This window comes from Periplaneta americana, chromosome 3 (genome assembly GCF_040183065.1).
Source record: "Periplaneta americana isolate PAMFEO1 chromosome 3, P.americana_PAMFEO1_priV1, whole genome shotgun sequence".
NCBI classification, from domain to species: Eukaryota; Metazoa; Arthropoda; class Insecta; order Blattodea; family Blattidae; genus Periplaneta; species Periplaneta americana.
In genome coordinates this window covers 80,725,800-80,743,702 of record NC_091119.1, presented here as the reverse complement: position 1 = coordinate 80,743,702, position 17,903 = coordinate 80,725,800, and the positions used below count along the sequence as shown (strand labels likewise).

Sequence of the window (17,903 nt, the reverse complement as noted above, 5' to 3'; positions counted from 1 at the left end):
TTTAAAAATAGGGAGTGACTTCTCACCCATTCTGTATATATATATTTTTCAAAATTCCAATGTCTGCTTTTAAATATGGTAGTGGTAGTGGTAATTGTTGTGGTTGTTGTGGTGGATGATAATGAGGTAGTGGTAGTGGTGGTGAGTGATGAGTTTATGACTTATTTCCGGTTTCTTAAGGTTGTTGGCATGTTCTAATAAATAAGCAGATATTGGTCCCTTCTATTAAGTAAATTTCATAACAGTTCAAAGTGAGATCTATGCAATGAACAAACAAGGGTGTGGTTTTCAGTACTTAAAGGAAAAGTTACCTGTATGAGTGAAGGCAAATTAAAAGAGGGCATTTTCATCGGTTCACAAATTCACAAAGTTATGGCTGACCCTTTGTTTGAGGAAAAATTTTCCGTTACAGAAAGAATGGCATGGCGCACTTTCAAAGACATTTGCTCAAATTTCCTTGGAAATTCTAGGGCAGAGACCTACATAGAACTTGTTGTGGAAATCATGTCAAGTGCATATGACAAAATGGAGTGTAATATGTCTCTTAAAATATACTTTTTACATTCTCATTTGGATTTCTTTCCTCCTAACTTTGGAGCGGTAAGTGACGAGCATGGGCAAAGATTTCATTAAGAAATATCTGAAATGGAAAATAAAGGAAGATCATCATCCAGCATGCTTGCAGACTATTGTTGGCTTCTTGTAAAAGACAGTCCCAAGTCTAATTATAAACAGAAGTCATCCAGAAAATTACTTTAAATATAACTTCAAATTCCGAGATTTTTCTCATATGCATGAAATATTTTTATTGTTGTGTTTTAAACTATGTAACACCATTTTTGTATCTGGTACACATTTTTCAAGTATTATGAGGAATTTTGAATCCCTAGTATGTTGTAATTTTATCAGTAGCAGTGAAAAATTAAAAACAAATAAGTTTTGTCATAAAAAATTCAATTCATTTTCCCCAAAAAATGGTACATGATGGGGCAATTTGGATTTTAAATTTAGATTTAGGGCACACATATTAGTAATATTCACCTATTTTTATTTCGGAGCAAGACAAAAAGTAAAAATTTGTTGTTCAGTGTTATTAGGTAAATGAACTGTATCAAATAATATGAAAATGTCTTCGTCTGATTTCTTAGGATTTTTGAGACTAGATTTTAAGGAACCTACACACAATATCTCAAGGGAAAAAATGGAACTCTCTGCATCAAAATCCACAGTTAATTCCCGATTTACCACGAAAATCGTCTGTAGCTGCATTTAGATTGGCAACAGGCCATGATTGTTTGGCCAAACACCTGCATAGAATTGGAATATATCAGTCCCCTAACTGCCCATTGTGCAACTCAAACCAATAAATGGATTCGGAACATCTCAAAATCTGTGCTTCAGTGGCTAGTCATGATAATATCTTTGAAAAATATTGGAGTGCAAGAGGTCAAATGACTTTATTGTCAAACGCCTAGCATTAGAAAACAACAACAATTTCTCTAACATGTTTCTATTAACTCTATTATTGTCTGATATTGAAGTCGTTTGTTGTTGTTTAGTCAATTGTCCGAAGACAGGTCTGAACTTCACAAGTGATACCAACAACGCACCATTTATGAAGCAACTAAACCAGAAGATAATGGGGTAGGGTGGCCAGTTCCTTTCCCCCTTCCAGTGCATATATCGCTGATTAGCTACATATTATACTATTCATCAGACTTAAGATGCATACAAACAATTGTTCTTCCTCTGATACGTATCATCAAGTGAGATGTAGATGTACATATCAGCCAGAACCTCGATCAGAGGCAGATATCAAAGTTAATATTCTAAATCCACATTCTGTTAAAGCATCAATGACAGAGAGTGTCTGCTCATACAGTTTTTGTGCTGTTAAATTTTTTACTGGATACAGAGCTACAGTACCTTTTTTTCATGGGCGTTATAGATGTTATTATAAATGATTTTACTGTTGTTGCTGGCTCTTGTGTATCTGAAAGACCTTGAATACTACCGTCTTTATAGGCAATTGTAGGTTTTACATATATTTTTCATCAAGCAGAAAATTAACAATTTTTTGGTGATCACTGAGCATTTTCACCTTCTCTCATAAATATTTAATATGCATGGATTTTGCTGCATGAACTATTTTGTCTTCTGTTTGTTTGATTTCAGTTGTATATGCATTCAAGTGATTTACAAGAACTCAAATTTAGATCATTTATCTACAAAGTACAGATGCTGAACAATGACACTGAACACGAAATATCAGAGGAAAAGGCTGAATCATTTTCTTGTGAAGATTAATATTTTCTAAAGAAAATCATTAACAATAAATTTAAGCCCTTTTATTTGTATGTGGAGTGTCAGTTCGCAGTCTGATTACTTGTGAAGTAGGTGAAGTGGCACTAAAACGATTTATGTAAGTACTAACAATAATTAATTTTAATTATTGTTTTCACTCAGTATGTTTATTATGCTTTGTCCAATGAGGCAGTCCCGTCATTGGGAAAGCTGTTTATAAAATAAAATATATAAAGCAGAAATAGTTTTTTTTAGCCAATATGAATGACATTCAATTGTAGCATGACTAGAATAATATCAACTATTACGAGCGCCAAGCAAAGCGGTGTCTATTGGAACTTACAATACTATAGAGGTAAAACTATTTGGGTTCCCATTCTCATCCAACACTTGGTTTCCATAGTAACGTAATGTCATGCACTGAAAAATCGCAGTGTGTATGTGAAGTGCACTTCTGAGTCTTTTAGTTAAAGAGAGCAATCAGATTTGTTGGAGGTGGAAAGTTGTGCTATGAGTAACCTGTTTGCAGATCTAACAATACTATAATCGACAAGGGTTGGAGCTGGCCTCCAGGACCTTGGGCTACTATTGAAGGATGGTAGAATTTTAGATACTACCTGACTTGAGAAATGTAACCTGACTCCTTATGTCCAAGCAGTCAACCCTGGAACGGTAATTAGCTGGCTGGTAATTAGTTACTCTATCAGGAATACATCCCCTATACTGTACATTTGCTAAGTTCAAAAGTTGTTTTTCCGCAAAACATAACACTAAAGTAGTGGCATGTATTCTTTCTTCTCAGCCTGATATCGTACTCGGTGAAGATTCTCCTGCGAATACTGAATTGAAGTTTATATTCTAAGATGGAAGGACAGTTAGAAGAAGAGCAATTTGGCTTCAGGAAAGGAAGAGGTACAAGGGATGCAATTGAACTACTACCACAGTCTAGTATATACAGTCACGAAGCTCAATACTTACTAAATATGCATACATAGACAGTTGAAATATCCATCCATAGATAGTTACTAACCACCAGGATCGGTACTATCACCTCATCACAGATCCTTTCCCCAGCAGACAATAAAATGTATTGTACTTTCAATATCGTATTCTTTTGAAAAAATTAACACCTTCCTTCCACTATTTAAATATGAAATACATAAAGTTTATATATTATTTTCATAAAGTATATATTATATTTTATAAACTCACTTCCTGGATCTTTCGGAAGAGGTATAACTCTGACGTCTTTTTCTTACAATATTTATAGTATCTACCACAAACATCTCCTTGTCCCATATTATTATTCAAATTATTGTATTTTAGCCATTTACAGTTATTACAACCGACAACGAACATTTCACAGTTTACACAACTTTTCACAACAAAGCGAAATACGGCACAGTCAATGTCTTTTCGATCTAGACCAGGCTGTAATGTATGTTCAGGTTTTCTATTTCAGTGTATGTAGCTCAGTGAAATATTAAATTATAACTTTATTGTGTATCATTGCTAAGTTTTATTTAGTGTAATGTGTCCATAAATTTCGTTTACTTCTTGTTGCATAATACGTTGCAGAAATAATTACAAAACTGTGATTTTAATGTGAGGAGAATTTTACTTGTTAACATAATCTGTTCACATCAACATTTTAAGTTTAGAATGGAAGCTATTTTGAGGTTCAATAAAAACGAAATTTTTACTGTGATTTTAATTTAGCACATCTACCTTCCTTAATTGTAGACAGAAAATTTACCATACCACTCCTATGAAATTAGTGTACATATGATTGTGTTACTTCATCTCTTAGGTAGTAGATAAATACAATAATTCAGTACTCAATTGTAGTATTAAAATACAGACAAATGGAATGTGACAGGTGTCATACATGACATTATGTTTAATTACACTGTATAATTGCGAATATGGGAATATAAGTTAAATATAGTAAACATAACCTATAATTTCCATATGACATAACATACATATGTAGTGGCAGGGCATTGGAAACCACTAAAATTAGACAGAAAGGGACAACTGGTACAGTAAACATTACCTATAATTTCAACATATCTAAATATTCATACGGTACAACTGAAAATTATTGAATCGTGCATAAATGAATGTACAAGAATTTCGCAATATTTAATCGAAATAAAGGCAGGTATTACACATACGAACAACATAATTTTCACACCAAAAACAATATTACACCTTAACTCACAAGGAATTATGTCTGACGTGTCTCCTAATCATTGTTTTAAATTTTATTAATGCAATTACACTACATTTTAGAGAAATATATATTACTCTTTATCAGTAGCGGCTGGTGGTCAAAATAATGAGTGTGCTACGATCTCTATATCGGCCTACTGTATACACTTATACGTATTTATCTTAATTTGAGACTCGCCTAGTGACGAAATATGGAGTTCCTTCCTACTGCAGAACTTGTCAATTACCCTGGAGTTAAACCCCTCCATCTTGGACATCATACTCTTTTCTTTTGACAGTATTGCAAGAGCAGTGAGGCGATCCTGGGACATAGTGTTCCTTAAAAACGTTTTTATGCGTTTCAAGCAAGAAAAACATCTTTCTGGCTCAGCAGTGGTCATTGGTGTTGTAACCAAAATATTTAACAACTTCGTTACTTCATAGAAAGGATCACGTGAATTGTTGGAGACTATGTTTTGTAACAATTGAACAGCCATTTATATTTCGGAAGTCGGATCTTCCGTATAGAACTCCAAGTTGTGTCTTTAACATTCTTTTGTTCAGTACAGTATAGCTGTTGACAGCCACTTCAAGTTCGCGTTCAGGAAAATTATGCAAAAAATTGTCAAAAAATTCGCTGTTTAACAATTTTGTTGCGTCTAGGTAGCTTAAAGATTGGAAACGACGAGTAGTTCCCTGAATTATACTGTTACATACCTCCTTGGCATCAATTTTCTGGGATTCAATTTTCCGTCGCTTGCTGATTGGTTCAGGAGGAACCTCAAAAAACTGGTAGATGGCAGCAGCAGTCGAACATTTGAATTACCAAATACATTGTACATAGTTCCGAGTTCCTCCACAAACAAGCATTCTTTCCTTACGCTTTACTTTTGCAATCTCCAAGCTGTGTTGTGCTGAAGCTGACTACAGCACTTCCCCGCGTAAAAATAGCCAATCAGAGCAGTTATTTCAGCTTCGTACATGCGCATTAACTGTCTACATTCTCATGTAAGTTTTGAGTAGCACAACGAATCCCCTGAGGCACCAAAGAGCGAAGAGCGAAGACTAAACACTCTATAATGCATCATGAACATAACCACGGGAAATTGTCAAATGGCAGATCAAATACTATGGTATTGCAAACACTTTGAGCAAAAATTATCATTGTGCTGTAGCACTGTAGCACATAAGGACGGGCCGCCCCTGCTCTTTATGCATTCCAATTAATTTATATGGTTGAAACGCCGCCCTTTATGATCAGGTTGAGCGAGTCACATGGTCGCCTTACGGCCTGTATTAGATCACGATGGCAGTGACACAGTCTATTGTTCCTAGTACTCACAGCGCTCCGAGCGGCTAGCAACTATCGCGAGAAATGCAGAAAATCATCCCAAGCTTCGTGACTGTATATAGTAGACTGTGCTACTACGAACAATCGGCAAAAGATACCTAGAGAAGAATAAAGAAGTGTATATAGTATTTGTGGACTTAGAAAAGACGTTTGACAGAGTGGATTGGAACAAACTGATGAACATCCTGAAGAAAACAGGTGTGGATTGGAAAGACAGGAGGCTGTTCAGTAACCTTTATATGAAAGGAGTCAAAGTCAGAATAGGAGAAGAAATGGCAGAAGGAAGTGAAATAGGGAAAAGAGTATGACAAGGATGCCCTTTACCATCTGCTTGGAGAATTTGGTGAAGAATTGTTTTCAGAACATGGGGGGGGGGGGGGGGTTGAATGTAGGAGAAAGAAGAATAAAGAGCATAAGATTTGCTAATGAAATGGCATTGCTAGCGGAAGAGGAGAAGATACTAAGGGATATGCTACTCAAGGGCGTAACGTTAGGGCCTGCAATGCAAGCGGACCCGGGGTTTTAAGGGGCCCGCAAACACCACGCAAAAAAAATAAGAAGAAAGTAAAAAAAAGCCCAATTAATTGCAGCCTGTATGGAACTGGTCAGATCATTATTCACGACAGTTTCGTAGAATCGGGCTATGTTGTTGGATGCAGCACAGCTTTAAAAAATCCTTGCCCTGTGCCCTTGCCGACAGCCATGTCATATAACACATACACGTGGTGTGCAGTATCACTCTCAGTCCTCACAAAAGAGTAGCGCAAAGTTATTTGATCATAATGACAACAATGAAAATTGATACCAAAATATCATATTTTAGTTATAAATTGTGTTTCCTTGATGAGATGGTTTTATGCACATTTTTTTCTGAATGTTAACTATTGTTATACATTTATTCGACAACAATGGAATGGGTTTTCGTTCAAATTTATAATGCCAATAATAATTCTCCAATAATAACTTATGTTTGTGTAGTAACGATCAGTCAACTTTACTCAGTTTCAAAAGAGCTCTCTTTGCGGGAAGTTAATGTCAGTTGTGTGATCGGTGTGATATTTTTCCAACTTTATTTGAACAGTTTTGCATTTAATTTTGTTCGTATATTTTTTCTGGGTTTTAATCGAGTAAATTATGATTAGAGAGTATAGACAGTATAGTACTGCAGTTACTGAAAAATGAAACCGTATAAAGTTCAGTATGAACATCTAAGTGGTGCACAGGAAAGAAAGAAAAAGCGAGAGTTAGAAAAAGAAACAAACAAATTGGTGAAAATTGGTAATTTTTTTCTCTTCCTGGTCCTAGTAGTAGTGCTAGCTCAACAGTTAGTTACAAATGTTTGCAGTGCCACAAGTGAGTGCGCATCTGAAGTGAAAAGTGATATAGAAATAGATGTTAGTAGAGACAGCAATTTGTGAAAGCATAAGCAAAAAGGAAGATTGTAACAAAATTTCCTTAAATGTAATTAGACCTACCAATATCGCAGTTGCAAAGTATTCAAATGATCATGCAGATTATGAGTTAGAAGTAGATAATGAAACTAAAAAGTTCTTCATTAGACAAAATCCTTATCAGCCAGAGCCAGCGGGTCATTTCCCTAAAGATCCTAAGCAGGATAACAGATCCTTTCCCACGAAATATTACGATAAATTCACATTGACAGGGGAAAGAATTAGGAGAGAATGGTTGTGTTATTGAATTAAAAATGACTCTGATTATTGTAAACCGTGTTGGCTCTTTGGACAACAGAAGTTGTCTTCAGCTTGAAGCGAAGGGGGAGACGGTTAACCAAAAGTATAGTGTGACACGAAACTACTTATGCACATTTGAACGCATGCGTCGTTTTCAATTTGTGGCATAAGAAAAACACAGTTGACGTGGGTATGAATTCAGAACTAAAGAAAAGTGAAAACATAAGGAAACAAGTCCTCAAGCGTATCGTGAATGTGACCTTAACTATGGCATCCAATAATCTAGCTTTTCGGGGACATAGGAATCCAATTGGAAAAACAAACAGTGGAAACATTTAGCAATCATCGAACTTCTCGCAAAGTACGATCCTGTATTACACGATCTCATAAATAAACCAAAATATACATAAAAGTACCTAAGTCCTTCTATTCAAAATTAGTTAATAAATGTTTTATCCCGTGCAGTTGAAAAAGAAATTATTAATGACATTAAAGCTGCCCCATTCTTTTCAATAATTACAGATACAACACAGAACATAAAAAAAAAGAACAATTAAGCCTTGTGACATGAAGATAAATGAAAGCTTCTTAGGTTTTCGCAAAATAAAAGATCAAAGTGCATTAGGAATAGAGAAGGAAATAGTGCAAGAGACGAAAAGGGACTCTTATTAACTAAATGCCGTAGTCAGGGGTATGACGGTTACGCCAATATGTCAGGCATATACAAAGCTGTCAGAACGAGAACTGAACTGCAAAATATGTACATTGTGCAGCACATAATTTAAATCTAGTACTTAACAATGCTGCATGTGGAATTCAAGAAGTTAGGTCCGTTTATGACACAGTGGAAATGTATCTTTTCTTCAGTCATGGTATTAAAAGATGATAACATTTGTGTCTTTTTATACCTTAAAAAAACTTTGCCCAACACATTGGTCTTCGAGATACCAGTCTGTTAAAGCCCTGTGTTATGCTTATGTAGATGTACTTAAGGCTCTGACAAAATTTATATTGATATCTAAAGAAAAGGAAGAAAGAGAACAAGCTGTTGCTTTGAAAAACCAATTAGAGAAATTTCAATTCATTTTTCAAATAGTGTTGCAATCAAAGATTCTAAAATGTACTAATCTAGCATCACAAATTATGCAATCGGAAAATGTAGAGCTTGATAAAGCATGTTCTCTTATTCAGAATGCAGCCGATAATTTATATTGTTATCGAAATAATTTTGAAGAAGCAATGTTATCAGCTACATCTTTGGCAAAGAGCTGGGGCATTCAATCACAATTTGAAAAAGTAAAAAAAACATTTTGATGAATTGTGTCAGGACAAGTGGATAGTAGATCCAAAGATATATTTCAGAACCACTGTTTTTAATGGCTGTTTAAACATTATCGTTGCCCAATTAAATAATAGATTTGAGGATATGCATAATGTTAACCATTTCTTCAAAATTATTTCCCCAAAATTTCTAAATTCTGCTTCAGACAAAGAGATTCACAATACAGCTGTGGTTCTTCAAAATTAATAAGAGGAAGATTTATCCAGTGAATTCCCAGACCAGGTAATAGGTTTCAGAAATGCTCTGAAAAAAGAAATAGCCTCATTAACCCCTGTATCTGAATTAACAAATCTATTAGTAATAGAAAATTCAATCGCAGCTGCTAGCGTTCCAGACTTATGCATGGCATTTTACCTATGTCTAACTATTCCGGTTACTGTATTTTCAGCCGAACGATCATTTTCGAAGCTAAAACTTATAAAGAACTATCTGCGAAATTCTATGACCCAAGACAGACTTAGTGAACTCAGCCTCCACAGTATCGAAAGTGAAAGGGCTAGTTTCATTGATGTCAGTAAAATCATCAATGCCTTCGCATCACAGAAAGCACGCCGCATGGTCCAGTTTCATTAGAGTTCAATGTGAGTACAGTGAAGTTTTATAAGTACAACAAACAGCAGATAGAAGTATATGCTTATTAATAGGCCTACCCGCCTACTTAATTTCAATGACTATAGTACTTTTTTTATTGCGTTATTTTACGATGCTTTATCAACATCTAGGTTATTTAGTGTCTGAATGAAATGAAGGTGATAATGCCGTGAAATGAGTCTGGGGTCCAGCACCGAAAGTTACCCAGCATTTGCTCGTATTGGGTTGAGGGAAAACCCCGGAAAAAACCTCAACGAGGTAACTTGCTCCGACCGGGATTCGAACCCGGGCCATCTGGTTTCGCGGCCAAGCATGCTGAAACTATAGTATATATTATATGTTTTTTAATAAAAAAATTTATTAATGATTGTTATTATTTTAATTATCTTACAATAATGAACGATTAATCCCTTTTTTCTTATAACGTGGAAATATACATTAAAGTTGAAATTATATTTATGCTATTGTTAGTTATTGATAGGTTATACATTTGGGTGCAACGATACATTTTATTTTAGGGGGCCCGAAATTTTAATTTTGCAAGTGGGCCCGTATCACATTCGTTATGTCTCTAATGCTACTGGAGCTAAATGACAGCTGTGAACAGTATGGGATGAAGATAAATGCAAACAAGACGAAGACCATGGTCATAGGAAGAATAATAACGAAGGTAAACTTTGAATTCTAAATGAGGCAGTGGAGCAAGTGAACAGCTTCAAATACTTGGGGTGTACAATAAGCCAGGAACTCAAAAGGAGGACAGCAATAGCAAAGGAAGCTTTCAATAGAAAAAGGAGCATCTTCTGCGGATCTCTGGAAAAAGAACTAATGAAGAGACTAGTGAAGTGCTTTGTGTGGAGTGTAGCATTGTATGGGGCAGAAACATGGACATTACAATGAAGTGAAGAGAAGCAAATAGAAGCATTTGAAATGTGGATATGGAGAAGAATGGAGCGTGTGAAATGGACAGACAGAATAAGAAACGAAGCTGTGTTGGAAAGAGTGGGTGAAGAACGAATGATACTAAAACTGATCAGAAAGAGAAAAAGGAATTGGTTAGGTCACTGACTAAGGAGAAACTGTCTACTGAAGGATGCACTGGAAGGAATGGTGAATGGGAGAAGAGTTCGGGGCAGAAGAAGATCTCAAATGATAGATGACATTAAGATAAGTGGATCATATGCGGAGACAAAGAGGAAGGCAGAAAATAGGAAAGATTGGAGAATGCTGGGTAAGCAAGTGATCATGACTGAATGAATACTTGTATCACAGAGAAGGCTGCAAAAACTTGCATATCTTTTTCTTGCACCCAACAATCAAAACATTTCATGGAGTAGAAGTGGTGTTTGGTGGTTTAATGACTCAGTAGTAAAAGAGAAAAAATCGTTACCCTGTGGTGTACTTTCAAAGTTTTGTTTTATAGCTCAGTTTTTCATTTTGAAATTTGAACTGGGAAACATGTGGTGATGGTTCAATTCTTCTAAAGAACTACCAACCGCTTCTTCGGCCTATAAATTTCTTAGCGAGTAGGAGTTTTCCAATAAGAAAATAGCCATTCAAAATTTTTCACTTCAGAAAAATCACGGTCATACTGCGACCACTTTTGCAGAAGGAACACTCGCTGTTCAGTACAAATTTTTTCTGTTCATAATTAATTAATAATAATACATTAACATGAACATCAAAATTACTAATAAAACTTACACATAATCTAAAAGAACGGTGTAGTGACCAGTTTCTGTCATCCACTCCCGTCCCTATAATATGTGCATTCAACATCTCCTAAAAGCCTATTCCAAAGTCTACAGTACTTTTTCCAAATGAAAGAAGCAACATGCAGTCAACCATTACAGGTTGTCGAAAGCATGCGTGATACGTCAATAATGGATGTCGACAATGACAGTTGGTAAACTGACGGTGAAACGAGGATTGAGCGGATTCCGACGATTTTGCAATACAAAATGTTCGAATTATAAAGCGAATTTGATGGAATTTTTTGTGGAGATGCATTTTAAAACTTAAGCATTCTATTGGTAATTGTTACAAGTAAAATAACTGTAGAGATATGTGGCAAATTACCTGTGAAATGAAACGTCCAACGTAATGTGAGTGCAAACGTTCTGTTTTCTAGTCAGTGAAACGATTTTAGTCACATGAAACACACGATACGATGTAATGTGAAGAACGCTGAACTGTTATTAATTCAATACGCACTGAAAAACACTCCGCTGGAGCATATATTACTACAATAAACACATAAATTTCACAACTGAACTTTCTTTCGAAGCCCGCCATTATGATACACAATGACGTCCTTCAACTGCCAACGTAAAAAACAAAAAATCACTATTTCACGACAGCCACACTCAATCGCTTGCGTTTTCGATCAAATTCGTGCATGCACCGCTTTCCGGATCAATAAAGTTGAGGCTCTGATTCACAGTCAAATGACGGAAATTGTTAACATCCAGGCCTTCATATCCCTTCCAGCAGTCCGTCATTATTGTGGTTTGAGCGGCGACATGTTTCCGAATAACACCAAGAAAAGTATCTTTGTCCCTCTTATTATTCGGACAAATCTCCAATCGCACTTCCTTCGTCTCGCGATCTATCATGCCCAAAACCCGAGAACCCTCCACTATACGACCACCAGCCTAAAATTTCCTACGTCCAATCTTGCATTCATCAATTTCTACTATATGATTCGGCCCTCCAATTCTAGGTTCGTTCTTCTAACGGCGATCCACATTGTCTGAAAGAAAATAACACTTATAGCAAATAAAAGCCTACAAAAACCTAAACTAACCTAACCTAACGCATCATAAAAGTCTAAACTAACCTAACCTATTTCACTAAACTCCAAAACTAACCTAACCTGTCAATAAAACCTAAACTATCCTAACCCAACATTGCACAGTTTCGTATATGCAAAGCATAACAAAAGCCTAAACTAACCTAACCCAACTTCTCAACAAAATCCTAAACAAACCCAACCTAACCTGCCACAGATTTGCCTACACAAAGCATAAAAAAGCTAAAACTATCTAACACATAACAAAAACCTAAAATAACCTAACTTAATCTAAACCCTAAACAAACCTAACCTAACCAAAACCCTAAACTAACTTAACCTAACCAAATTTCTAACCTAACCTAACATAAACAAACCTAACTAAAACCCTAAACTAACCTAACCAAAACCCTAAACTAACCTAACCTAACCAAAACCCTAAACTAACCTAACCTAACCTAACCAAAATCGCAACCTAACCTAATCTAAAGAAAACCCTAACCAACCTCACCTAACCTATCCTAAACCCTAAACTAACCTAACCCAACCAAAATCCTAAACTAACCTAACCTAACCAAATTTCTAACCTAACCTAACATAAACCTAACTAAAACCCTAAACTAACCTAACCAAAATCCTAAACTAACCTAACCTAACCAAAACCCTAAACTAACCTAACCTAACCAAAATCGTAACCTAATCTAAACTAACCTAACCTAAAGAAAACCCTAACATAACCTCACCTAACCTATCCTAACCAAAACCCTAAACTAACCTAACCTAACCAAACCAAAATCCTAAACTAACCTAACCTAACCTAATCAAAACCCTAAACTAACCTAACCTAATCTAAAACCCTAAACTAACCTAACCTAACCTAACCAAAACCCTAAACTAACCTAACCTAACCAAAATTCTAACCCAACCTAACCTAACCAAAATCCAAAACTAACCTAACCTAACCTAACCTGTCACAGATAATTATGCTTCGTATCATAAAAGTCTAAACTAACCTAACCTGTCACTAAAATCCTAAACTAACCTAACCTGTCACTAAAATCCTAAACTAACCTACCTGTCACTAAATCCTAAACTAACCTAATACGTAACGCATCATAAAAACCTAAGATAACGTAACCTGTCACTAAAATCCTACACTAACCTTATCTAACCTAACCTAACCTAACCAAAACCCTAAACTAACCTAACCTAACCAAACCAAAACCCTAAACTAACCTAACCTGTCACAGATAATTATGCAACGCATTATAAAAGTCTAAACTAACCTAATATGTCACTTAAATCCTAAACTAACCTAACCTGTCACTAAAATCCTAAACTAACCTAACCTATCACTAAAATCCTAAACTAACCTAACCTGTCACTAAAATCCTAAACTAACCTAACCTATCACTAAAATCCTAAACTAACCTAACCTGTCAAATAATTACGTAACGCACCATAAAAACCTAAGCTAACCTAACCTGTCAATAAAATCCTACACTAACCTTATCTATCCTAATATTATTTCAATGTACCGAAGTACATATGATATTTCCATGCAGATATTCTGCGTCATCATACGATACGTTCCATTACTCTTTCATCGTTATCTATCCTAAGCTAACCTGTCAGTAAAATCCTAAACTAACCTAACCTGTCAGTAAAATCCTAAATTAACCCAATCTGCCATAAAAGTTCATTTTCTTACCTCTACACACTTCCCTCAAGTATGAAAACCAATCCGTGATCGTTGACTCCGCTACATCTGGTACATTCGTCTCATCGCACTCCCTTATTGTTTGGGAGTACGAAAACTCCCCACAAAGTGGACACTCCATATTTGCGGGAAGCAGACCTTTCTCCCGGCACCACTGTTGCGCTTCATTTTCACTATTAATAATGCTCAGCTTTCTAATATTAATACGATCACCTACTGCAGCCATTTCCACAACTACGAATTCCCGCTCGAACATTAGAAACTAGCGCGAAACATTCGTTATGTTATATCGATAGCTATGAATTTATACATTTTAAATACCCGCGTAACCATCCCGCTGCAATATTGCAAACTAGCGCGGAACGTTCGTAATGCCTCGTAAGTTATGTTGGTATGACATGTAAGATGGCTGGAAGTGCAGGAAGAGAATACGCTCAATCCTCGTTCAACCAAACTGACTTATGGCGGACTCCGTAGTTGCAATTGCGTACATAATAGCAATAACGTTTCACACAATTTACAGTGATAGGCCTATGTATTACACTAGGTAACTGTATAGAAGCGCACACGGAACGATTCCATATAGACTACCCATTAAAGCACTGTAATATAACCTATATTGAAACTTATTGTTAGTTGCATTCTTACCTGCTGATCTAGACCTCGAGTGGAAGGAGATAACCCACTAGCAGTCATCTCAGTCTGAGGCAATGCAGTAGAGGGTAGAGTGATAGTCAATGTAACAGCGGGCACAGGAGGAGGTTCATCGGCAGGAGAAGCAGGCTGCTGAAGCTGAAATAGAATACAAAAAAATAATTACACAAGAGACCAATAACTTGCCTACAAAAATTGTAGTAAATACTCATTGAGGAACATCTTACAGATATCTGAGTTAACATAACCTAATATAATATACTGTCACAAATAACAAAATGACCTTCTAAAGCATTGAAAAGTAGGACCATAGTGAAAGCTCCAATAATAAATTATCAATATACTAAAAATTAACATTTCTCACCAAGTCACAGCGCGTATTTCTCTCCATTCTTTACGGGGAGGGGTAATAAAATAAAATAAATTTATAATAAAAAACAACAATAATTGAAGTTATTTAAACACAACAAAACTTATACAAATATTTCCTCTTTTACATCAATCGATGACACTCAACGCAAGCAACCCTCACAACACTTCAAGACATCGAAGTGCGTTCTGAAACCAAACCAGTAAGTTTGACGGTATCAACAGCAGCCTTCCATTATCTATTCACCTAAGCAATTATTATGCAAGTAAAGCGCTGCTCAATGGATTTCGTCTACATAGCTCTTCTCATGATTACAACAGTGAGAACATATTCGTTACAACACACATTTGTAGTGAAATACTCTTTAAAACTGTACTTTCATAGAAAAAATATTTAACAAGTATCGAGTATTGTGACGTCAGTAGATACACAAAATTCCAACAACCGCTGACACAAAGACTATTTCACAGATCGCTCATGGACCAAAAATACCACTACAAAAAAGTCTCACACGAGACGTGCACTCAATTTTAAAGATCAAAATGAGAGGAGCCGTTTCCACTTAAAAAAAAAAAAAAAACTTTTTTTTTTCGGAAGCAAGGGGAAAATGACTTCCAGCAATTTGCTAGAAAATAAACAGTGTCTACATGAAATACAACGTCTATGAACGTTATTCGTATTTGGTACGCTGACGTTCAAAGATCCGTTCGATAACTTGTTTGTGTGGTGCGTACACACGTAAGCCTAGTTCAGACGGTGCGTGTTTCTGTGATGGATTCCAAGGTGTCTGTGCGGATGGGTAGCCTGCCTGCTGAGTGGCTGGCTCCCATGTTGCCAACGGTGATGGTAGTTGTTCACACGGAGCTGGCTCTTTTCACAGTTCAGATTGGAAAATCATCTGCTGCTTCATCTATTGCCAACACTCATGGTCAGAAAGAAACTAAACCGTGAGTGGAAAACAACTAAAGTCCTATATTAACAGTAGTAAATGTCATAACAAAGTAATTAAGCCATAAGTGCAAAACAGCTAAAGTCCGATATTTAATTGTTGTTTCTTAGAAACTAAACAATATAGAAAAAACAGGTTTAGTTGGAAAACAACGAACATGGCGACATGATTTCAGTGGTGATATTATATGATCATCTTTGGTTTCCAGCCTGCAAACCATCACGAAAAACAAGGCCCTACACTAGTGGCTGCGCAAACCATACGGAACGGGCAACGAGTTAGATACTATAGAGAGGACAAAGATCTCAGAAAGTTGAAGACAATTGAACATTGGTCCGCCATGTTTCGGTTAGTCAAAACAAAGGGGCGTGGCTCGGATGTTGTAGGAAATAACTATGATGAAGTTAGTATTATTGTGAAATGAGCTACATATTAAGACTATGTTAATAAGTAAAAAGTAAAATACACACAAAACTTTACGTTTTATAACAGCTTAGGCCTATGTTTTATTAGTTTCACTAAATATAGCCCAGATATTAAATGACAAGCTATACTCGATGCAACCAAAGCAAAGCACCTAAAGACGGATGAATTTAATCGGCAGAAGAAAAATAAATAATTTTTTGACTTCGTCACAAATTTAATTACCTTACAGCTAATCTAACCTAATATGAAATTATGTAATTCAGTGCTCACCAGGTGATTTCAAGAGAGACGACGTATGTAACTAATAGGAGTAAAATATAGGAAAGGTTAGTGGCGAAAATTAAAAAAAAATATCCAGTACGGTAATTAAGTTATTGAGAAAAATTCATTTGAAATTGGAATTAACACAGAGAACTTTTTGAAAACTGCAATTATTAAAACTACAAATAACCTCTTAGCATGCAACATAATAATTAAAGAGTGACACTAATAGAAAGTTACTCGTGATCATAACTCACCACATTTATTGAAACGATAAGATACTTACGATTAACATTGTTATCAGAAACAACAGGAGCCACTGCTAGGTACACTTCTTTTCGCGTGATGGAGACATCATGTAGTCTAATATAATTTGAAACAAATATTGTCGCGTGATGGAGACATCGTGTAGTCTAATATAATTTGAAACAAACATTGATCTCACACGTGTCTCGCAACTAGGCAGAGGCTTTTGCAGAATAAAACTGTTCTTACTTTATTTTGAACAATAATGACAAATTGTGTGTGATGCAAGTGCAAACTTTCCTCTTTGTTAACAAAAAGAGCCCTACGCATTAATAAAAGAAAATTGGAGTAGGCCCTATAAACACAATAAGTACTAAACTCTTGATGGTACAAACTTATTAATACAGATATTTCGCTTATGCTCAGTCCGTCTTATCTTATAATTCTCTGCGGCAATGGTACCTGTATTGAGAGGGTTTAATTATCCAGCAACGAATATTATGATTTACGGTACATTTCATTTAAATCCGAGGGAATGGGACATTTTTGGAAATTTCAAAGTCTTAATTATTACTTTTTCATTTATAAATCAGCTTTTTACAAAACCTATAGCGAAATGTTAAAATTAAATATTGATGTATTTGAAAAATATAATACATGTACCAACTCGTTGCAGTGTACCTTTGATAAGCACTCCTTGCGGAGGCCGGCGGTACTATAGACCGCCATGTTTTTTAGGGAACGATCCATAGTACTGTTGGCCTCCGCAGGGAGCGCTTATCAGAGGTCTTTAGCCTCTCTATAGTATCTAACTCGTTGGGAACGGGTCAAATAGAACGTTGCGCACGACGCCATTACTGTGGCAGCTCAAGCAAGCAGGCCATTAAGTTTCTAGCTACAAATATCACAAATATAAGTACCCGGACCCTTAATAATACATCAAAATATGATAAACTGTGAAATTATTGTTTATCCTTACTATAATAAAATAAT

At 35.8% G+C, this 17,903-nt stretch overlaps 1 protein-coding gene across 3 annotated transcripts in view; it reads right to left on the bottom strand.

The window, feature by feature from the left end:
- The window catches only part of Ndfip (Nedd4 family interacting protein), a 50,100-nt gene extending 34,315 nt beyond the window's left edge, over positions 1 to 15,785 (bottom strand). The window contains exons 1-2 of one of the 3 annotated variants that reach the window (XM_069820871.1): positions 15,763 to 15,785; positions 14,653 to 14,796 (exon numbers count right to left, since the gene is read on the bottom strand). In XM_069820871.1, coding sequence (XP_069676972.1) covers positions 14,653 to 14,700 — 48 coding nt within the window. In that variant the 5' untranslated portion in view covers positions 14,701 to 14,796; positions 15,763 to 15,785. Of the gene's footprint in view, positions 1 to 14,652; positions 14,797 to 15,022; positions 15,238 to 15,274; positions 15,495 to 15,762 lie in introns of those variants that run through there. The other 2 variants (XM_069820870.1, XM_069820869.1) reach the window with 2 other exon arrangements.
- Between the last annotated feature and the right edge of the window lie 2,118 nt (positions 15,786 to 17,903).